This window comes from Phalangium opilio, unplaced genomic scaffold, assembly GCF_054372755.1.
Source record: "Phalangium opilio isolate 3A_F unplaced genomic scaffold, DU_Popi_V2 ptg000369l_1, whole genome shotgun sequence".
NCBI lineage: Eukaryota > Metazoa > Arthropoda > Arachnida > Opiliones > Phalangiidae > Phalangium > Phalangium opilio.
Genome location: NW_028324232.1, coordinates 1,192,651 through 1,216,693, shown reverse-complemented (window position 1 = coordinate 1,216,693; position 24,043 = coordinate 1,192,651). Strand labels below are relative to the sequence as shown.

The 24,043-nt window shown below is 40.0% G+C and overlaps 1 protein-coding gene across 2 annotated transcripts in view; it reads left to right on the top strand.

The window, feature by feature from the left end:
* The window catches only part of LOC149597253 (mediator of RNA polymerase II transcription subunit 13-like), a 30,919-nt gene extending 7,866 nt beyond the window's left edge, over positions 1-23,053 (top strand). Inside the window, exons 2-18 of one of the 2 annotated variants that reach the window (XM_089861117.1) lie at positions 556-922; positions 11,237-11,408; positions 11,928-14,370; positions 14,687-14,798; positions 14,916-15,085; positions 15,166-15,746; positions 15,863-16,230; positions 16,307-17,047; positions 18,091-18,353; positions 18,431-18,890; positions 19,100-19,407; positions 19,498-19,689; positions 19,775-20,419; positions 20,487-20,738; positions 20,803-20,967; positions 21,040-21,158; positions 21,749-23,053. In XM_089861117.1, the coding sequence (XP_089717243.1) occupies positions 556-922; positions 11,237-11,408; positions 11,928-14,370; positions 14,687-14,798; positions 14,916-15,085; positions 15,166-15,746; positions 15,863-16,230; positions 16,307-17,047; positions 18,091-18,353; positions 18,431-18,890; positions 19,100-19,407; positions 19,498-19,689; positions 19,775-20,419; positions 20,487-20,738; positions 20,803-20,967; positions 21,040-21,158; positions 21,749-21,881 (7,491 nt within the window). In that variant the 3' untranslated portion in view covers positions 21,882-23,053. Of the gene's footprint in view, positions 1-555; positions 923-11,236; positions 11,409-11,927; positions 14,371-14,686; positions 14,799-14,906; positions 15,086-15,165; positions 15,747-15,862; positions 16,231-16,306; positions 17,048-18,090; positions 18,354-18,430; positions 18,891-19,099; positions 19,408-19,497; positions 19,690-19,774; positions 20,420-20,486; positions 20,739-20,802; positions 20,968-21,039; positions 21,159-21,748 lie in introns of both variants that reach the window. The other variant, XM_089861116.1, reaches the window with a different exon arrangement.
* The last annotated feature ends 990 nt before the right edge of the window (positions 23,054-24,043 follow it).

The window sequence follows — 24,043 nt, the reverse complement described above, 5'->3', positions numbered from 1 at the left end:
CCGCCTTTTTTTAATACAACTTTTCATGGAGTTTTTAATGTTTTGGCGCGTGAAAAAAGGCGGGAAACGTTTTGAAATATTGTATGTATAGTATACAGGATAAACCGGGTTCTTTAGGGGAACGCTCTGATAAAGGTTATTATTATTATTATTATTACATGGAAAATTATTTTGACAGCATTTGATTGAAGGCTTGCTTTAATGCTTCTGAAGCTTTATAAATGACTTCTATTAAGTTTTCGCCGTATCAAATAAAAAAAAGAAACCGCCCAAGAATTTGTTGTTGTGATTGCTGGTTTTTGTAACGTAGTTAAAAATTATGAATGGAATTTTTACGGATTGAGTTGTCAAAACCTTTACGGTCGGGACTTAGCTATGCTATTCGAAATCTGATAACTGTATTTATTATCAAACTATACTATAGTGCTTTCCTACTACTACGATTTGGTTCATTTTAAAACGGAGCACCTGGGCCTATATAATGAATTAAATGTTTTGTCCCCACTGTTTGATTGTGGCTTTTTAATTAATATATTGGTGTTTTGTTTTAATTAGGCGGACTTATCTGGTATAAAATGGCGTCGTCTATCTTGTGAGAGCGTGTTACGCGCGGAGCCCCTGGAAGACCCGGTCCTGTCCTCATTTAGCAAATGTCTGAATTCGGACATTATATGCGTCTGGAGGAGGGTCAGTCGGGCCGGGGGTCAAGGAGGAGGTCAAGATGGAGGACACGGGCCCCCGCACCATCCGGGGGCCCATCCTCATCACGCGCCAGGACGAGGTGGCATGGGAGGAGGACCCATGGGCACACTCGGACCTCCACCCGAAATTCACAATCAGTTACATTACAATAAAGAACTATGGATATTTTGGTACGGCGAGGAACCGGATCTATCCGGATTGGTATCTCAGGAACTGACCGGTAAGTAAATTCTTAATTAATTAGACATATTTTTAAAAATCGGGAAATTTTAAGAATTCCAATTAAGTCAGGGAATTTGATTTTAATTGGGAAATATAAAGTGTTGCCAGTTAAAAAATTATATTTTTTAAATTTTATAGCCTTACTTAAAATTATTTAACGTTAAATTTAGTATTTAATTTTAGTATTTAATTCTCCTTGCACTTTGGTGTGTAGCGGGGTAAACAGTTCTACAGGGGCCATAGAAAATACATGAAGAATTATAATGGGTTTTACCCCTACACCATGACTTTCCCACTGAACCTACAAAACTTCAACTATAACTAAAATTATATTATATTAAATTAAATATTAAAATAAATAAATTATATATTCCTAAAATAATTAATAATTTGCTTGAAGTAATTTAATATAGCTTAATTATTTAGTGATTTGGAAAATGTGGGGGATAAGTTTAAGTCAGGGATTTAAAAAGTTAGGGATAGGGTCAGGGACTTCGTTTCGTTTGGTATTTCAAACCATGATAATTTGATTGCTTCGAGGAATGGTAAATATGGGCCAGGGTGTGACCATGAAGTGGACACACCTTGAACAGGGTTCATACAAACCCTGAAAAACAGGGAAAACCTAAAAAAATTAGGGAAATAAATAGTTGACAAAAACCTAAATTTTTAGTAAAATTCAGGGAAATTTGGGTCAAACAGGGGCCAAGTAATTAAGCAAAATGTTCGTGAACATACCCCCTCCATAGGAATAGCATTACACCCAACTTTGGAGGCTCATAACTCTGGTTCTACTAGAGATACGGGGATGTCCTTTGATTGTGTAATAGTCCTATTTGCCCCCCCCCTCCTTCGTCAACATTTGCTCCATAGGATACTCCATATACGGGAAAAACCTGGAAATGTCAGGGAAATTTGTTTTCCAAAAGTTGTATGAACCCTGTTATAAAATATTGTCAAAATTTGGTCAGGGATAAGCTAGAATTAAAAATCAGCCCTGGATTTTCAATATAAAAAATTTCGTCCCAACCCTGTTAACCCTTTATCTGTTAACTGATTGTTACAGTCGTCGTGATAGACTCTTCTAACTTCTAAGCCCCTTAGACGAGAGAGGAGAGACCGTGGAAAAGAATCAATGGTATTTTTCGCATAAAGCGGCGCCCGGGATGGGATGTTTTTACGCTGCTTGTTTGGGGGGGTTTCAGTTTGGCTAGCCTAGAGAATCCGAAGATGATGATGGCATAGCGCGGCCTGCTTCGGTTCGGTACAGGGGGTTCAACGCCCCAAGGGGGAATTGAACCCGCCGCCACCGCCGACGGTGGTGGTATTGGTGCTGGCTAGAGAACTAAAGAGAACGTCGACCTTCCCTTCCCTTTCTCAGACCTCAGACTACGCCAGAATAAGAAGAAAATACCTACTCTCTACTCTCTCTACTTGAGGCGAGGGAAGAGAATTTAGGTTCGAGTCTCTCTCTGAGACTAGCTTCGCTTTGCTACTAGAGAGAGTTGGTTCCTTGGTTCGCGTGTCTTGTTCGTTTATGGATAAAAATTGCTATTTTCCCCTAAATAATAGTGTCCTTTTAAATATAAGACGTTTTTAAGTGATTTTTGTTTAATTTTGAAATATTTTTTTGAGCTTGTGGCGCGAAAAACTTTATATTTGGCGGGAAATTACCACGTGGAATTATTGGCGATAAATTTCCACGTGCCATTATTGTCGGTTAAATTTGCACGTGCCATTTGGCGGGAAATAAAATCTCGTGAATATTTTGTTACTAATTCACGCGCTCTTTCCTATTACACGTGCGTGGTTATTATGGGTTTTTGGCGCGAGACGTGCTTAGATAAAATTGTCTGGCTTTTAAATGACTTAAAAAAACTTGGCCATGAATAAAATTCATTAGCATTTTAAGCTCAAATAGCAAGTTATAATATATTATGCAAATTTGACCTCCGTTTATAATTAAAATATATTGTAGTAAACAAGCCCTTTCTAAGGTTGCGAATAACGCAAATACCCTACATAAATTATCCGGAAACCTTGGTAAGATAATTAGCCAGTTAATCCAGCTCAATTTAATATTCATTAGCAAAAACAGACTTTCAAAAAAAAAAAAAATAGGTCATTAGGTTAGACAGTCGTAAAAATTCGTAAACTACACTAACTTCTCCTGGAGGCTACCCAAGAAAAATCAATTCTGATGTCACGTGGTACAAAGGAAATTTCAATTTTTATTATCCTTTAGGAATGACCCCCCTAAAAATATCCAAGGGCAGTGTATGTATAGCTTGAAACACCGCAACAAATCCAATCCACGCTAGCAGGGATCAAATTGAGAATAAGGTTTTTAGTAGCGGATTCGCGCCTTGCCTTCTTAAGGACCGTCCTCCACTCACTCAATAACATAGACCTATTTTCATTAGTTTACGCAACGCTGCCAAGTTATATTGTTACTCGTAAAGGGATAATTAAATTGTTTCTTTCAATTTGATTCTAAACTATACGAAAACTTCATATATAGGACGTTAAATGCATTTATAGGATAATATAGAACATGTTGAAAAAGCATTTTATGGGACCGCTGGGCTCCCAGTAAATGTTACTGTTAAAATACAATTTAACAAAAATATTAATAATAATAATTAAATCATTTCATTACCCCTTTAAAAAGAAAAAAGGCGCGTAAAAACGATGGTGATCCGCGTGGCATAGCGCGAGATTTGACCGCGCTCGCGCTCTTTTTATTTTGGCGGGAAAGAAAAAGCATAGAGAAAGGGGGGAGGTAGAGAGAAAGCGCGCGAATCCATTCCATTTATTGATCCCTCAAAGAAGCTTTGGGGGGGGGGGGGAGTTGTAGCTCGAGTTCCGACGTCAAAAGTCAACTTAACCACGAACAATGGTCAATCCTATCTCGCCTCGGGGTCAATACTGTCAGCTTAAGATGTCGGTGTCGACAAATCGGAGTGCATTGGTGGTGGGGGGGGGGAGGGTACCTCTTTTTTATTTCTGGCGGTGAAAGAAGAGGAGCTTAATCTTTTTTCAATACGCGCTCTAGTGAGAGCTAGCTGGCTGGCAGATTAACCTGATAGCGATACCGGAAGCCGGTTGACTAGCCCGGTATCAAAAAATGGGAACGGACCTTGGTTGGCGCCCTATTAACAGGTTAAACAGGTGAAATTGATGTTATACCACTACATGTTTATTTCATACTATAAAGGGGGGAATTTTTGATGAGGTTATAATGCATTGATTTAACACTATTCAGATAATTATAATTATGCCTAAATTAATCAATGAATTTAAGTGATTAAATATAGATACAAGTGTTGCCAATACAATATTCAACCACTATCTACAATAACAGACTGGATTAAAGCAAGCTTGTTTTAGAATTATTAACTTTAACTTATAGCATCTTATTATTTACTTATGATCGCGGAGTTATACCGTAAAACCATTTACGGAAACGATTAGGAACTTCGTATCTTTATAGATGACCCCCAGGGATAGACTATAACTCGCCTACTTGACACGCGAGGTCTACAACAAGCGAAACCGGTGTTTACAACACAAAGTTGGCGGGAAATAGACGTAGCGTAGCATATCTCGCGCAACTCTCCCGCCACCAGATATCTCCAAAGCTCGAGCTACTACTGAAGATCGCAATGGTGCGCGTGCGCTGTAGATACAAAGAGGGGAATGAGGCAACGGCGGCGGGAAGGATGGCTAGGGGGGGGGAATGAAGAGGAGAATGATATTAAGAGAAGTGTTCCGCAATGATGCTCCAAGCAAAACCCATAACCTTCTACTACCCGCCTCGTGCCGGAAACGCGGGTTAACACACACCAACCAAGGGGGGTCAGTTCATAAAGGAAGAACTTGTTGTTAAACGTCGGAAATAATTTAGCTGGCGAATGAAAGAATTACGGACACTATTCAAAGTTAAACACGGAATAAATAAATGGCGCGTGCTAAGGAAGGGAGGGGGCTACAGAAATTAATTTATTAATTACCCAACCTTGTTTCTTAACTTGAACTGCGCATGCGCTTCAGTTCATGGACAGTGTTGTTAGTAATTTGTAATTTGTTATTATATATATGCATCTTCTGTATTCATTCAGGTTTGGACACTGATTTATAATTATTTAATAAGAGCATAGAATTAAATAGAAGCTTAATTCAGTATGTTGTTGTTGTAGACAATGCCTGACAACACTTAACACAAATATTTGCACACTGTCTACAGGTTTAACTACCTTTAATAATATTTAAGAGTTAAATTATTAAGCTATTAAATTACTTAAAGTATTAATTATTTTATAAATATAATTTATCGTCATTTAATTTAATTTATTGTCATTTAATTTAATATAAAATAATTTTAGCTATAGTTGAAGTTTCGTAGGTTCAGTGGGAAAGTCACCATATAGGGGCAAACCCATTATAATTCTTCATGTATTTTCTATGGCCCCTGTAGAACTGTTTACCCCGCTACACACCAAAGTGTATTTATATTTTTGTTAATTTCATTTTTACCTCTCCGAGTGACGTATGTCACGGAGAGGTTCTGTAACGATCGTGTGTGTCTGTGTGTCTGTCTGTGTGTCTGTGTGTCTGTCTGTGTGTGTGTCTGTTGTTACACCCACGTGACCGCGTTCGCAGTTTCCAAATCGGAGCAAACGTGTTCGCCATTTCCGAACTGCTTTCACAGTCACGGAAATGGCTACTCTACTTGAGTTCTCACACCACCATCTTCTGGTCTTTGTCCATCCCACACGGACACCAGTCTGTACTTACTGGCTTCTAATCACCACCATCTTATAGCCTTCGTCCATCCCACATGGACACCAGTCTGTACATACTGGCTTCTAATCACCACCATCTTCTGGTCTTTGTCCATCCCACTTGGACACCAGTCTGTACACACTGGCATCTAACACCACCATCTTCTGGTCTTTGTTTTTGTCCATCCTACATGGACGCCAGTCTACACCTGGCTTCTACACCACCATCTTCTGGTCTTTGTTTATGTCCATCCCACATGGACACCAGTCTGTTCACCTGGCTTCTACACCACCATCTTCTGGTCTTTGTTTATGTCCATCCCACATGGACACCAGTCTGTTCACCTGGCTTCTACACCACCATCTTCTGGTCTTTGTTTTTGTCCATCCCACATGGACACCAGTCTGTATACCTGGCTTCTACACCACCATCTTCTGGTCTTTGTTTTTGTCCATCCCACATGGACACCAGTCTGTACACCTGGCTTCTACTCCATCGTCATCGTTGGGTTTAAGACATTCGCGGCGATCAGCTAGGGTTACGAGAAACGTCTAGCCTCCCTAGGGTGGGTTGTCCACGATAGGTTTTCGCAATTGCGGTTGTTCTTGCTTTTAGCTGTAGTTCGACACCCTTATATACTACCTATTTGAGTAAGGCGAAGCAACCGGCGTATGCTTCATTTCAAACGCCAATATTAGTCAAGTCTCTCAAGAATGTTTAATTGTTCTTTTTTAAAACGATGTAACGTTTAATAAGGCGAATAACTAACGAAGAAAATATTAAATATTAATTATATTTATTTTAATATTTAAGATAACCTTTTTTCTCAATTCAAAATTAATACGGAAAGAGTTAAAAAGCAGTCTATGTTTTTGTCTGTGTGTGTCCGTCCGTTGTTACAGTAGTGCGCTGCGTTAGAAGTTCGTTTTGTTTTGATGTGTAAAGAAATCCTACCGAACCATAATATTCCCTTTAACCTTAATATAAAGTGAATATGTGGAAATATTTTTCGTAATTATGATGCATTTAGTACTTTTGTAGCTTTAAAGCTCTATTTCATTTTGATATTCCAAAGATTTTTTTTAATATTATTATTTAAAATGGATGTTTATATATTACTTAAGCTATACTACATCTGTTTATAGCATAATCCTTTCTAAAGTGAACACAAGCACAACGCTTCTATATTGGTCAAATGAACATTTATTTGTCAATAGGCCTAGTGAACCAAAAAGTAAACGCTTGGGTTTGGTTTTCGTTTCTGTAATGCAGAGACATTAACGGTTCAGAGTGAGCCGAAAGTTAAATACACTTTTAAATAATTAGGCTTAGATTTTATAATCATGGTGGAAATCTGGGCCGCGTTCAGCAGAGCCCAGCACTGTTAGCAGTGTCCTACATAACGGGAATTTGTTTTTGAATTTTGACGTCACGGTGGTTCGCGCTGAGCTAGCACGGTCTTCAAAGAAAATAGTCGGCTTTTTGGATAACGTGACGTAAAACGCGTAGTTCTCAGCTTGGCGAAAAAACCATGGAGGAATTAATACGAATAGCTCTCTGGGACTATAGCTATTTAATTGGCGTGAAACCAGTTGATCACGCGAGAATTGTAAGAGATATGTTAGTTTCTAATTTTAATTATAAAAGTTATCTATCTCTATAAATATGTTATCATACAATTTTTGTTAAGCCTTGGTACCTTGCACGCTTTATTGCGCTAGCGTCATTTATAAAACGCCAATGACCGGAGAAAAGCTATGACGACAGAGCTCACCGGTAAACATTTCCAAAATCCGCTGTCTTTTTTGGTGAGCTCTGCTGAACGCAGCCCAGACCAGTGAAAGGTCTGATAGTAATCGGATAATAGCTTCGTGTTTTCATGCTTTTTATGGTACGCATTTACTTTCAGTGTGTGTAGCCACAAATAAGCTTTGGTGTTATGTAACGTTAACAGTCATGTTGACAAACTAAGAAAATCATTGAGGTGAAACGAGAGGATAGTGTTTATATGGCAACCCTGTTGTGAATATGGCTTTGAACATAGAGGGCATACAGTTGAGGAGTAGAAAATTGGGCCTTTACAAACACGTAAAGGTAATATCCCTCCAAAGTTTTATCCCTTCATTTCCCGTTTTTCCCCCATCGGATGATTTTAATGTGTACAAGTATATCATTATTGGACGTAAAATGTCGTCTGATTTACAGTATATTTGCTATGCTTTGTATACTGCTTTAATATTTCATAAATTTTAACTTAAGAAACATTTCCATATCTGGGTAAATAAGTTTGTAAGTAGTCGTCTTGACTCGGAGAGGTAATATTTTGGTTTTCCCAACTTGTTTTAATTATTTATTTATTAAATGCTAAATTTAACAAAATGTTAAACAATTTAAACAGTAAATTGTGTGTTTAATATTTGAACCCAATCTGAAAAGGAGGTTGTTACAAATGTCAAATTTAGGCCGCAATCCGGCTTTATAAATTCCCGCAAGCTCCTTTAGAGCGGAGTGATTCTAAAAGCGCGGGTCCCTTTCCCGCCAAATCTAATTTGGCGGGATCTAGAGAGAGAGCTCTATAGCAGCATAGGAGAAGCGTAACGTACGTAACATAAATCGGACGGGTGTTGAACCGCCCCACCTATTGATCTATTCTCTACCGACTATCTACAGCTATACGCAAATTCCAATCTTGGAAGTCTTGAATAATCCCCCATTGTAAATCCTTTCCTGGTAAAGCTTTCTAAGGTTGTTTTAAAATATAGATACTAGCTCTCGCACGCGCTCCAACTCACGAGATTTTGAGTTTAAGAGGGGTCGGATATAAATATGGATTTGCAAATATACAGTCAGTGTTGTAATAACGTACTAAAGGGGGTTAGATAAATTAATTTCCACCCCCAATTAGCCCCGTTTATTGACTTTAACAGCGCATGCGCTTCAAGGACAGGGTTGCCAGTACTTTGTTATTATATTATTGGAACTGAATGATAAATACTGAACAGAATTACAGAATTCTAAAAACTTAATTCAGTCTGTTGCTCAATTGCACACGTCACAAATGACAACTGACAACGCTTTTGTCTATTAGTTAATTTCAATTAATACAATACCGAAACTGTTTAATTAATGCAAGACTTATCAGAAACACCCTGTACTTATCTGGTATCAGATATCAAAACAAATCCTCCTGCTATTAAATTAAATTCATGTTGAATTCATCCATCAGTTACTTACTACTACTTGCTTTAAAAGCAACTGTTATAATTTGCGCGTGTACACATTACCCCGAATTGAACCTAGTAATTGAGACGAACGTTTCAGCAGAGAGAGATTTCTCTTTGGACAAGTAATTAATCTTTGGTAGGATACGTTCTCTCTGTCTCTGTCTCACTCTCCCCCCCTTCCTTCGGAGCTTGGCTTGCTACATCCCTGTCCCTGTCCCCATTCCCGTTACCACTTCGGGGATCGAAATCTCCAAGCAGCCTCGGTCCCGAAAGCGAAGGCTTATGGATGGTGGTGGAATACAGAGGTGGGCGTGGCCTAAAGAGTACAGTCGATCCAATGGAGCATGAACCCCCCCCCCCCAACCCCTAAACCATTAGGATTTATCGGTTGGCTTTTAAGTGGATTTGTCGCCGATAACTGCGTGTAACCCGACAACCCTGAAACCAACCGGCAGCTACGCTACTTCTAGCTAGACGTCAGCGTCATAATGACGTCACAGATATTTTACTCTCTTTTATTTGCAGCCGGTCTAAAATCTCCCAATCAATATTATCTCTAATGAGGCAAAAATAAAACAGTCGGAAGAAAAATAATTTTTTGTAATAAATCTTTATGAATGGTCCCCTAACTCATTTTCCTAATTTATTCAGGCTCTGGTTGAAGCTATTCAAAACTATGTCTCCACTAAACCACGTGACTCTCCTCTTTCTCCTCTCTCTCTCTCTCGAGATGTAAGAGTCTCGCGCTTGAAAAAAAAAACTAATATGATTTGGCGGGAAATCGTCCCGCGACCTTACGCTTGGCGCCAATAAAACTTACAACTCTCCCGCCATTTATTTGCCCCGGGGTACCGGGGAGCTTGAATTGCAATCTTTGGCGGTCATTGTTGTGTTTTATTTTAACTTTAACTTGTATTTTATTTATAAACCGATTTAAAAACGATATACTATATCTCCTAGATAAATAAATAAATAAATAAATAAATAAATAAATAAAATTGAACTTAACAATATTATAAGACTATACAGGGTGTTTTTGAAAAGGGTGCAGTGTTCTTTGAACGATTTTGAGTCTATCTCCATTTTGACTCAAGGGACACCGTTTAACTATATTTGTTTAAAAACATACACATATTTAAACGTTTTTAAACTAATGTTGCTAATTTTATAGGCGAGTATCCGACCCCTCGGAAATGCTAATAGCCTTCTCCTCTTGAGCTTCGTTTTTCTCCGGGCGCGCGCGCTCTCTCTTTCTCTTTCTCATCTCAAATGATCTCCTAACGCGCGCGCTACCGTTTTATTTCCCGCCTTTTATCCTTTCCTCAGGCTCACAAGCTAACCTCTATATATATATATATTTTCCCGCCGTTTTCTAAGGGCGCGCGCAAAGCCACGTGACCTTTTCCTGACAGTACTGTACCTTTTGGTCACGCATTGGGGTCTAGCGGATTTTCCAGTGGAAGATGCTGAGAGAAGGGAATGGAGAGATAGAGAGGGGGGGGGGTTTGTAGAGCCGTTTCCAAGGCAATAAGCTTCCCGCCATTCAAAAGGTCAAAATGCTAAAGGGGGTTGGGGTTGGGGAGGAAAGTGTAAAGCTCTATTAAATGGATTTTTCCGGTTTTAAAGTCATTTAACAATCTCCGTCGTGGAAATGTTGTTAGGTTTCGTTTATAAAAGCAACGTTGAATGGTTTTTATGAACGACATTATTTCAACTTGAAATTATTTATATTTTAAATATTTCACGTTACGAGATTTAAGGGGAACGAGTGAAATCTGGGGTTTAAATTATTAAATCACGTGAAATAAATACACGTGATTTTTTTCTCTGTCTCTCTCTAAAAGTGTTTTTATAGTTTGAAATATATTATAAATAAAATGTAACATATTTAAGGGTTTTAGTCATATAAAGTTACAAAGAAAAAATACCCCCACAATTTGTACATGTACCTAAGTGTAAGTTTCACCTAGATTATATCAAATTTCAGTGACCCACTTTTGGTGGGTGGGTTTGCTTTCAGCGCGTATTCATCCCCCATTCAACAAAGTCAGTACCTGTAGCGGTACCGTAGTATAAATAAATAAATATTTACGTACATACGTCAAGGCCGTTAATTAATTTGATTATGATGAATTAAAAGTAATAGCATTATTAAGTTGTTAGTTGACGGTTGACTATAATGTATCGCTTAGTATATATCACAATAACACGTGGTGATTTTTGAGGGTAGAGTTTGGGGGTCATTGCGTTATGTTAAGGAGTGACACGGTGAATGTAATACCCTTATTATTATTAAATTGCAGGTGATCCGGATGAACCGAGTGGTTCTTGGGAACACGGTTTATCTTACGAATGTCGGGGATTATTATTCAAAGCCTTGCATAACTTGATCGAACGATGTTTACTAGCAAAAGGTTATACCCGACTTGGGAAATGGTTCACGGAACCAAAAGAAAAGTCGGATAAACCTAGAAGGTAAGGAATTCCTTATGTTATCACGGGTAGAAGTTATATCAGAAGTATATAATACTTATTCTCTTCGGGAGAAGTGTAACCTATTACAAAGCGTGATGGGTATAACTATAATTGTAACATTATTTTACATTTAAATTGCGCAAGGTTACTAAAACCGAATAAATAGTTATAGTTCCACCTCATCGTTACTTATCTATTAGCCCTTAACTATTTGGCAAGGCGCATGTGCTTGTGTGTTAATTTTTGTCCCAAGTCAAGACGAGGGAGGTTTGTGGGTTGATTGTTATGTATTTAGTACCACCAAAGAGTTATAGAATTCACCCCAAGGTGCGATACCAATCTTAATTAAGTTTGATGAGCGGGAGAGCAAATGTTCAAAAAGGGTAATTCCCTCTCCTGGGAAGAATCGTGTTAATTATTTAAGAGGATACAGAGTGTCATACTTCTTCTATTATCCCCCTTCTGGTTATATATGTTTTCCCCCGCAAGTAATCAAATTAGCGTATGTCTAATTCGCAGCGCTCAGCTGACGTTTTCGCTAAACTTCTTCATTCACGGTGAAAGTACAATTTGCGCCAGCGTTGACGTTCGACACCATCCGACCGTTTATAAACTGAGCAGGCAGAATTTATTGTCGGCCCAAGGTGGGCACAGCGCCGCTAATTCGACGGGGGTCAAAGTTATATTGAGTCCTTACGGATTGGCCGGAACTCTAACTGGTCAAAGCTACAAGGATAATGACCCGGCGGTTCAAAGATTGTTAAACGAATGGAGGCAATTTTATCCTTTACCAGTACAGGAAGTTACGACTGGTAAAGATTATTTGGGAGATGATAGTCAGGTACCGCGAGTAGTTGAAGTCTTTGTAGGCGGTGCAAGATTACGTTACCCATCAAGCTACGTCCATGTAATTGAAACTGAGGAAGATGTATGCCGGGGTGGTGCGGGATTACCGTCGGTACCGAATGGACTCCTAGCCGTTGGTCAATCGCGGGGAGGTGCGGGTGGTGTCCTAACCCCGCCCATTTCCCCGTCGGACCCCGGTTGTTGCGTAGGTGGGGTCAATCGGCCTCACGCGCAACGATATGGTCCCGGTCAACCCATGGGTTCGGCGCTTCGAAACCAACTGACCGGTAACTTAACAACGGACCCTAATCTAAATAATCTCCCCGCTAAGCAGTGCCAATGGACACCGAATAGCGAAAGCCACGCGGTATTGCACGCGAAAAACAATATATGGCAGGATAGTACCGTTTCGAATCAACCTTTAACCCCCGAAGCCAGTCCCGAGGACGCCATCGGACATTGGGAGTTTCAGGACCCATCGGCGCGCGCGAGTTGTAATTGTTTTCGGTGCAAAATAAAGACAAAGGGTAGTAGTTCGAGCCCCGGAAGTGGTGGCTGCAACAAAAACAGTTCGAACGAACACGTTAAACAGAACGCGAGTTTGACTACAACGAATGCTTCGAGTAACGCGACGGGAACCACCAATAAAATTAAAACTGAGAAATTAAGCGAGAAATCTAACGAAAAAACGTCGTCCAGGTTAAAGGGCATGACCCCTTTTCATAGACGAAGCCCCGTTTTGGATTGTTTGACGGGAATCGATACTAATTCCCAGAATTCATCGCGAGATATTTCTTCCAATACGAACAATGGTGGTAGTGGTAGTGGTGGTAACGGTTCTGGACAGAATTCAAACTCAACTACTTCATTCCAATTTAATTTGAAACAAGGATCCGGGGGTCCCGTTTCCGCGGTTTTACCCTCTTTACGGGCCCCTACGCCCTCGTCTAGTTTGCCCACTTTGCAAACATCGAACGCTAATTCTCACGGTAATATGGAATCACCGCACCCGGCGACACCCGGACTTCAATCCATGGAAAATAGCGGAGGATCGACCTCGGAACCGGCCATGCCAACGCTGTCCCCGCACCCTCCCATTTTGTCTCAAGAGGATGATAATGTCAAAACAGAATCTCAGGAACAGAATAACGCTAACGTTATAACGCAAAGCCCAATGTCAGTGACGGACCCTAATTCCAATCAACCCATCGTTATTAAAACGGAAAAACCCGATCAGATTCTGTCACCCTATCAACACCAACAACCCGGTTCTAACCTAATGGCCGATTGCAAGGCGGAGAATTCACCCTCCGTTTGGCAACCGCCTTCAACGACGCAATCGGAGGACGCGTCCAACTCCGCCATCTTGACAACCGCGGTGGCCGCCCCTTCAAGTCAGGCACCGAACTCGAATGGAAACGCTATCTCAACATCGGTCGCCTCCCCATTTCCCAACAATAACAACAACAACAACAACACCACCAACGGAGTCGGGGTTAAACCACTCGTATCTTTACAAGGACTTAAACGACCACCGACTCTACCGGCGGTTGTCAACGAAGAAACCGACGAGGAAGACTTACGGAATGGTTTGCTGTACGATTACAGTTCTTTACTGGTTAATACGTGGGAATCTAGCGGTAACCGTAAAAGGCAACGTATTGGAACGATACTGCCAAGCGGTTTTAGCAACCCGTATTCAGCCGAAATGTACAGTCGGGATTTAAATTCGCAATCGGAAGATAGTCAACCGTCACCTCCGAAAGATCCTTACGAATTTAATGACGAATTTGACGAGGACGCGCCCCCAACATCGGGAGCTACTTTTAGAATCCGTAATGACAGCGTGGTCAAAGATGAAGAGACGAAAAATGGTGCGAAAGATCCGTCTATACCTTTAACCCCTGACCCCGCCACACCAAACGGAGGTGTTTTACCATCGTCGAAGGAAGCCACCCCCAAACAACTATTTTTAAATGACCAAACATCTGTGACGTCCCCAGCGACGTCCACGAATCAAGCGTCGAGTTTTACGAGGGAAAAGGATTTGTTAGTGACCGACAGGGACTTGGATTGCATTTTTGATACGTCATCGGATGATAACAGCGATGATAATGTGAGTAATCATTGAAGGATTCATTGGGTAATCAGGGGAAAGATTCATTGGGCAATCAGGGGAAAGATCCATTGGGTAATCAGGGGAAAGATCCATTGGGTAATCAGGGGAAAGATCCATTGGGTAATCAGGGGAAAGATCCATTGGGTAATCAGGGGAAAGATCCATTGGGTAATCAGGGGAAAGATCCATTGGGTAATCAGGGGAAAGATCCATTGGGTAATCAGGGGAAAGATCCATTGGGTAATCAGGGGAAAGATTCATTGGGTAATCAAGGGTTGTTGTATTATGTCTTATGATTATGTTCGCGTTGCAGTTTCAACCCCCATCAACTCCTAGTTCTGTTAAACTAACCGGTACATCTGATGACGCGCCAGTTACCAAAACGACTAAAACAAGCTCAAACTCTTGTACCGCTGGTATACTAGGTCAGTTGTCCATTTGATTTTAGACACCCCAATTCCCGACCCCAACTTCTTCTAAAAGAGCGCGCTAGTTCCAAAATGAACTCACCCTTTTTCCCTGCGTTGTTCAAGGGGCTGCAGAGTTGACTCGAATGTTTCCAACTCCGCCTTCTTTGGAGCACAACGCTGTCCAGTCGCCTTCTGGACCGTTGACGCTCTCGGACATCGCGGCTCTCGAAGCTGGTGAAGGAATCCTAGGAAGAGATAAAATTGATGGTTATATTAACTGCGGAAGTCCAGGAATGGATGCTGTAAGTTTTAAATCGAGTACAAACGCGAAACAACCCAACCCAATACATCCTCCTCATACAATCCCCATTAATGTTTTAAGGACTGGTCCTACGTTTACAAAGTTCCAATTCAACTCAAATTCGTCAGTTCATCGCGTTATTCCGCGTTGACTAGTTTACCAAGCGCGAGCTTACCACCTATTACGTTCCCCGGTGAAAGCGTATATAAGCCATCATGGACCCAAAATCAGCAACAGCAAGCGGCGGCGCAAAATTCGCAACAAAACCAGCAACAATCTTTCGCCGCCAATAATTCCTCCGTGCCTTCTACAGTTAGTTCCGTCTCAGCGACACCCGGCAATTTAAATCTAATCAACAGTTTATCCTCCGGTGGCAATATGGTCCCGATGCATGGTCCCCACGCGGGGGGAGGTCCTCACATGCAACAACAGCAGCAACAATTGGCGCAACATCAACATCATATGCATTTGCATCAACAGCATCCTCACGGACATCCTCACGCGCATATGATGCATCCTCAACAACATCCGCATCATCAATTACACCATCCGGGACACGCCATGGGACCCGGAGGGCTACCACCCCCGCTAGGACATCCCGCCTTGATGATGGAAAGACATCATCATCCGCATCAACATCCTGGAGCTCCTCAACATCCAGGGTGAGTGTTCTCTTAGTTCTTGTTCAAAATATTGCCAGGCTTATCGTGTTGGGAAATGTCACTTGGTTTTTGGGGAATCCCTTTAATGAACCCAAAACGATGGATATGTTTTGCAGCCACCCTATGATGATGGGTGGTCCAGATCCTGACCAACGTGGTATGATGCCTCCTGGTTATCCCGGCGCCCATCCATCAATGATGGACACTATGGATCAACGCGCCGCTATGGCCATGAACTACGAAATGCAACAGCAACAAAACCATAATGGTCCTTGCCTCCCTAAACACCCTCTCCATTCCATGGGATCGGATGGCCCTCATCATCTTGGTCCTCCACCTCCTCCAATGGGTCCTCCTCACCATTTGCAGCAACAATTACAACAGCAACATCCCCACCAATTACAATCTCACCATCCGGCACAAATGCATCCTTCCCATTTGGCGCAACAACAACACGTCCATCATCCTCACGCCAATCCTCAAGGTAAGTACTTTTAACTACACTTTCTGTCCATCCATTTGGTAAGTAAGACTTACTTACAATATATATGGCCATTAAGGTCATGCTCATCATCAACACATGATGATGACGAGTGGAAACGGGGGCGGTATAACGGAGTCTCATAGTTTAGTGACGAACTTAGTTTTATCGGATACTATGATGAATTTATATAAGGATCACAATTTTGCCGGTTGTACGATATGCGTATGCAATATGAACATAAAAGGTGCGGATTACGGACTTTATTTGCCCAACTTTTTATTACCGGACGGTTCGGAGGAATTACAGTACAAATGTACGTGCGGTTTTAGCGCGGTTGTCAATCGACATTATAGCCATCGGTCCGGGTTGTTTTACGAAGACGAGGTTGAAATAACCGGCGTCGCCTACGAACCTCCTGATAGAACTAGACGTTTGTTAATGGTTGATAAACGGAAGGCGCTACCACCACCGACAACTTTATCAGACGCGCTCGGTTTTAATAATAATAATAACAACGGTAACAACGCGAAGGACGCTCGCGGTTTACTCGAATCATTACCGCATCATTTGTTGGATTTAATTCGGTCTCAGTGTTCGACTATGTTCAGTACTTGTTCGGTTTATCACAAAGCGGTCACATTGCACAATTTGGATACGCCACCGACTCAGTACAACGCTCTAGAAGCGTCCGATTTCGGAGAAATGTGCTTTTTAGCCCTGGAAACGGGCAGACAAATGCTGGATAACATGGGAGCTAATGGGAAGTTGGATGAAGGCCTCAAGTCTTCCAGTTTACACAAGTGGCCTTTTATCGTTGGTAAGTACTCTTTGAGATATGTTTATAGTGCACTCTTTGAGATATGTTTATAGTGTACTCTTTGAGATATGTTTATAGTGTACTCTTTGAGATATGTTTATAGTGTACTCTTTGAGATATGTTTTAGTGTACTCTTTAAGACGGGTTTATAGTGTACTCTTTAAGACGGGTTTATAGTGTACCCTTTAAGATATGTTTATAGTGCACTCTTTAAGATGTGTTTTTAGTGCACTCTTTAAGATGTGTTTTTAGTGTACTCTTTAAGATACGTTTATAGTGTACCCTGTAAGATACGTTAATAGTGTACCCTTTAAGACGTGTTTATAGTGTACCCCTTAAGATATGTTTATAGTGTACCCCTTAAGATATGTTTATAGTGTACCCTTTAAAATATGTTTATAGTGTACCCTTTAAGATATGTTTATAGTGTACCCCTTAAGATATGTTTATAGTGTACCCTTTAAAATATGTTTATAGTGTACCCTTTAAGATATGTTTATAGTGTACCCTTTAAGATATGTTTATAGTGTACCCTTTAAGATATGTTTATAGTGTACCCTTTAAGATATGTTTATAGTGTACCCTTTAAGATATGTTTATAGTGTACCCTTTAAGATATGTTTATAGTGTACCCTTTAAAATATGTTTATAGTGTACCCTTTAAGATATGTTTATAGTGTACCCCTTAAGATATGTTTATAGTGTACCCTTTAAAATATGTTTATAGTGTACCCTTTAAGATATGTTTATAGTGTACCCTTTAAGATATGTTTATAGTGTACCCTTTAAGATATGTTTATAGTGTACCCTTTAAGATATGTTTATAGTGTACCCTTTAAGATATGTTTATAGTGTACCCTTTAAGATATGTTTATAGTGTACCCTTTAAGATATGTTTATAGTGTACCCTTTAAGATACGTTTATAGTATAACCTTTAAGTAATTAACGGGCCCCAATAAGTTTAATTTATCAACCCGCATTTGTGGTTGCGTTTCTGAAAGATCTTTGGCTAAATTTGGGACAATACAATAAACTATTTCAGCTAAACCACCAGAAAGCAACCACGAGACAGTTAACCTATTAAGATCCTTACAACCTTTACTACAAGAAGCGGTTCATAAGAAACGTACTCAAATGTTATGGGAAGTGACCTACACAGTTTCGGGACCCCTAACATGGCGGCAATTCCATAGATTAGCCGGAAGGGGTACCGATGATCAGTGCGAACCTCAACCCATTCCTTCATTACTAGTCGGTTACGAGAAAGATTGGTTAGGCATTTCACCCTTTGCTTTGAAATTCTGGGTAAGTCACCCAAAAATTGTACCATCCTTTACTTGTTGGGGGTTGCTACAAGGTTCGTTCTACTTCGTGTGTTATAGGACAAGTTATTACTGGAACCTTACCCGATGTCACGCGACATCGCGTACGTTGTAGTCGCGCCCGATAATGACTTTGTCTTGAGTCGGTTACGGACCTATTTTAAAGAACTGTCCAGTATCTACGAAGTCAGTAGATTAGGACGTCATTGCCCGGTTAAGAAAATACGCGATGGTATCCTAAGGGTTGGTAAAAACACCTATCGAAAAGTGTCCAACGAAGCCGTCGACGAATGGTTTAATAACATTGGGAACGGACCCGTGGCGTCTAAATTGAAACTGTACGCGCAAGTTTGCCGACATTTATTGGTACCGTTCTTGGCGCAACAAACATTCGACAAGTCCTTAATGGATCCACCCGCCCAAATGAAACCACCCGAGAAACCAGCCGCGTCACCTATGCCACCTTCAACACCCGAAAGTCAACAGGACAAGGATATGTCGCAAAAATCTTCGGATGGAGGTCAGTCTATTTGATTTTCGATGTAGTTAATTGCGATTAACTATAATAACCAATCCATTCTTATTTTCTCCCCAACCAATCTTATTACAATCAGAGGGAGGTAAATATGACGATACTTGTAATTAATTTAATCTTCAGACGCTGATTACTACCTTTCTTAATCTTAATTGTTATATAGTCTTAATTAAACATAATTAATTACTTTCTAGCTCATTCGGACTCGCAGCAAGACAACGCCAATCATTCAAGTTCGGGCGGAACCCCAACAGGGGCAGGGTCTTCGGGATCTCAAGGAGGAGGCGGCGGAGGCGGTTCGAGTGGCGGTGGTACAACTCACGAACCGGAACAAGACGACGAACAAAATCTACCAGCTCTAATAATCTACATTGTCGAACCATTTTCCTATAATAACATGAGTCCCGAAATGTACCGTCTAAGTACCATTGGTCTAATGAGATGTTATTTGTACATGCTCAAGTTTCTACCCGAACATATTTTGAATAACATTCACGTTCAGGTATGTTATGTTATGTTATGTTATGATGTTCTTATCATTAGGATTAGGGCGGCTTCGGCATTATTAACTCATGTCCGGTCGCGTTTATAGCTGATAACTATGGACTCCGTTTTGAGTATTGGTAACGAAGAGAATGGGGTCAGAGTTCACGATGAACTTAAGGAGTTAGCATTCTCAATATTCTCTCAATGTCGGCGTGTTTTAACGCATCAATCTAATGTTAAATCACTTACCGGGTTTGGACCAGCGGCCACGCAAGATATATTCCTCAAGGGCAAGAATGTAAGTAGTTTTCTTTTCTCTTTACCATTTGGTACTTGGTACTTAACTTACTGAGTCTCGCCTTGACTCGCCTCTTGACGCGTAGGACAAAAACACGAATCCATATCGAATGTTAACCCTACCATTCATCTTAGCGCCCCAACGCGATAAACAAACTGAATTAGGCGAAATGTTCGGTGATAGACGCGAAAAATCTAGCATTTTATTTTGTAATTATTGTTTAACGAGTGACCAACGTTGGTTACTCGCGTCATGTACCAACGAAAAGGGTGAACTCTTAGAAACGTGTTGCATTAATATTGAAATCCCCAATCGAACGCGACGGAAAAAGGCCTCGGCTCGTAAGGCCGGTTTAACGAAACTTTTGGACTTCATCATGGGTGTTTTATCCAATTCTATTCAACCATGGAGATTGGTAGTTGGACGTTTGGGTCGTATAGGTCACGGGGAATTACGCGAATGGGCCTTGTTACTTAGCAAGAAGTCTTTATTGAGATACAGTCGACAATTATGCGATTTGTGTCATCAATGTTCGGTTTTAAGTCCACCCGAAACTCCGAGTATTTTATCAGCCTGTTTGGTGTCCTTGGAACCCGATTCGGCTCTAAGGATTATGCCGGATCAATTCACACCCGATGCCAGGTTCAGTAATCAAAACTGCGACTTAAGTACACCCGAGGACGCTACTTGTACTCATATACTAGTGTTCCCAACATCAGCCACAGCTCAGGTAAGTCATCAACTTCTTCTTGTAAGTTTCTTGGGTTCTAAGAACCGGTTCCGTGTCGCGATTACAGTCAACGCACGCGACGTTTCAGCACGAACACCTGTCGCCACTTGACCCATCCATCAGCGAAAGTATCTTCATGGATTTAAACGAGGAGGACATCGCGGTTGACGATGATATGCGGGAACTCTTTGGTGATTTTGGTGAGAATGGCAGTCCAGGAAATAGTCCGAGACGGGATTCGATATCGCAACCCGGTAGTCCAAATGGAATGGGAGGTGGAAGACATTCGCCATTTCCGTTTTGTAGCAAACCAAATAGGGTAAGTTGCGTGCCACAATCGGAACTCTGGTGTTTCAATTGGCTAACCATTTGGTTCTGAACAGCCTCCCGGTAGTAGAACCAACGATGTCTCTGAAGAACCAGTTCAGTTACTTCAACAGCCTTTAGCCTTGGGTTACTACGTATCAACAGCCAAAGTAGGTCCATTGCCAAAGTGGTTTTGGTCCAGTTGTCCGCATCTCGAGAACAAGTTACCTTCGTTCCTTAAGGTAAGGTTTGTTATGATAATTTGCGCGGTTGATGATTAACTTGTCTGTCGCGTCATTTTTATCCTTTAACAGTCAGCCCTACTTTTCCACTCATCTCTGGTTCAATCCAGTGAAGAGTTCATTAGCAGTAACAATCAACAACAAAGGAATTACCATCCACTTGATTCCAATTTTACTACTGATGTCTTAAGGTTAGTTAGTTTGGAGTTTTATTTGGGGACATCGCGGTATACCTTATTGGGGGCATCGCGGTAGACCTTGTTGGGGACATCGCGGTGGACCTTATTGGGGACATCGCGGTATACATTATTGGGGGCATCGCGGTAGACCTTGTTGGGGACATCGCGGTAGACCTTATTGGGGGCATCGCGGTAGACCTTATTGGGGGCATCGCGGTAGACCTTGTTGGGGGCATCGCGGTAGACCTTGTTGGGGGCATCGCGGTAGACCTTATTGGGGGCATGGCGGTAGACCTTGTTGGGGACATGGCGGTAGACCTTGTTGGGGACATGGCGGTAGACCTTATTGGGGGCATCGCGGTATACCTTATTGGGGACATCGCGGTAGACCTTATTGGGGACATTGCGGTAGACCTTATTGGGGACATTGCGGTAGACCTTATTGGGGACATTGCGGTAGACCTTATTGGGGGCATTGCGGTAGACCTTATTGGGGGCATCGCGGTAGACCTTATTGGGGGCATCGTGACGGTCTTAATTGTGACGTCGCGATGTACTTTATTGGACGTTTTATTTGAACAAAACTTACATTGTTGACGCAGATACGTGTTGGAGGGTTACAATACTCTTTCCTGGTTATCATTGGACCCGGTGACGCACGATAGACGTTCTTGTTTACCAGTCCATATTCAAGTGCTGATGCAATTATACCACGCCATGGAAACCTTAACGTGATAAAAACAACTTTCCATAAACAATCATTGATTTTCTAACAATTATCTAACAGAGATTGAGATAAAAAAATCATTAATTAATAAATACACTCGATTGCGACGCAAAATTAAAGAAATAGACCAAAAAATTTACAAGATCAAAGAAGAATTACGTAAATTGAAAAACGAAGTACAACATATCATCATAACAACGCAAATTAAGAGAATGGGGTTAATTTACTTAATTAGTGAATGTTTGACCCTAATTAGGGAATGCTTGACCCTCACTGCCATAAAGGTGCAATGTGCAAAACCAAAAGTATGAAAAGGATGCGGAGTTAAGCAAAAAATAGCAGAGATAAGAGGAAATTGCAGGTGAATGCAGAGATAAAGAGGAAATTGCAGTTGAGTAAAAAGATAAAGAGGAAATTGCAGTTGAGTTATAAGATGAAGAGGAAATTGCAGTTCAGTACAGAGATATGAAGAAATTGCAGTTCAGTACAGAGATAAAGAGGAAATTGCAGTTGAGTGCAGAGATAAAGAGGAAATTGCAGTTTGGTGGAGAGATAAAGAGGAAATGGCAGTTGAGTACAGAGATAAAAAGGAAATTGCAGTTGAGTGCAGAGATAAAAAGGAAATTGCAGTTGAGTGCAGATAAAGAGGAAATTGCAGTTGAGTGCAGAGATAAAGAGGAAATTGCACTTGAGTGCAGAGATAAGAGGAAATTGCAGTTGGGTGCAGAGATAAAGAAGAAATTGCAGTTGAGTGCAGAGATAAGAAGAAATTTCAGTTCGGTGCAGAGATAAGAAGAAATTGCAGTTGAGTGCAGAGATAAGAAGAAATTGCAGTTGAGTACAGAGATAAAGAGGAAATTGGCAGTTGAGTACAGAGATAAAGAGGAAATTGGCAGTTGAGTACAGAAATAAGAAGAAATTGCAGTTGACTGCAGAGATAACAAGAAATTGCAGTTGAAAAGAAACAAAATGAATTAGTTTGCATAGAACTAAAAAAAATCTAATTGCAGTTTGGTGGAGTCAATGATAAATTAAACAGATAAACAAACAAACAAACACATCGAGAATATATTATATTGTAAGTTGTGCTGAGAGTAAATAATAAAATCGAAAACAATATTTACCGATGATGAAAAAAATCCTGGGCCAATTTTTTCATCCAAAAATAAATGTTTTTTTTTTTTGAAAAAAACAAAAAAACAAAAATACATCGCAATGCATCTTGCCATCTTTGAGTGATATTTCTACAATGAAAAACAAAAATATATAAACAACCAAATTAAAATTATACACAACATAAACATAAAAAAAAAACACACGCGAGTGCGGGCCTAAAAAAGTAAAATATTATATTTCCAAAAAAAAATTAAAATTAAAATTAAAAAACAAAACTATTTAAAAAAAAACAAAAAACAAAAACAATATGATGAAAAATACAAATTAATAAAATTAAAACCACTTAATTAATGGTTTTAATTTTAATTGTTTTTAAGATATAATAAAAAAAATGCAAAATTAATTAATAAGATTGCAACAAAAAAAATAATGAAATTAAAACAAAGAAACAAACAAACAAAAATGGGAAGATATTTGAAAAACAAAAACCTAAAAAAAAAAAAAAAATATCCAATTGTTATTTATTTTGTATATAATCTAAATATATATCTATAAAAAAAACAAACATACAAACAAACAAATATCACCTTGGAAGAAATAAACTAAAGGGGATTTCAATGATTTTGTAAAAAAAAAAAAAACAAATATTTCAACTTGCTACTTATTATTACCAGTCAAAAAACAAATTTGAAAAAAAAAAAACCAATATTTGTGAAATGTTTTTTTGGGTTTTTGTATTTAAACCCTTGCCCTCCCTCCCTCCCCCTTTTCTCGCCCCCCTCCCCCAATCGCAATTTGTACAAAAAAACAACCCCAGAATGAATTTGAAATGAAAAGGAGTGGTATAATTATTTTTTAAATATGTTTAATTAATTAATTAATTTTTAATATTATTGCGTTAATTATCTAATATTTTTTTGGTCACCAATATTATAATTATTCTTTTTAAATAAATGAAAAACAAACTTGTAAAAGGGTGGTCTATTTTTAACTTTATTTTTTTGTTTTCTGTTTGAATTAAAAAAACAAAAAAACAAAAAACAAACTGCTATTT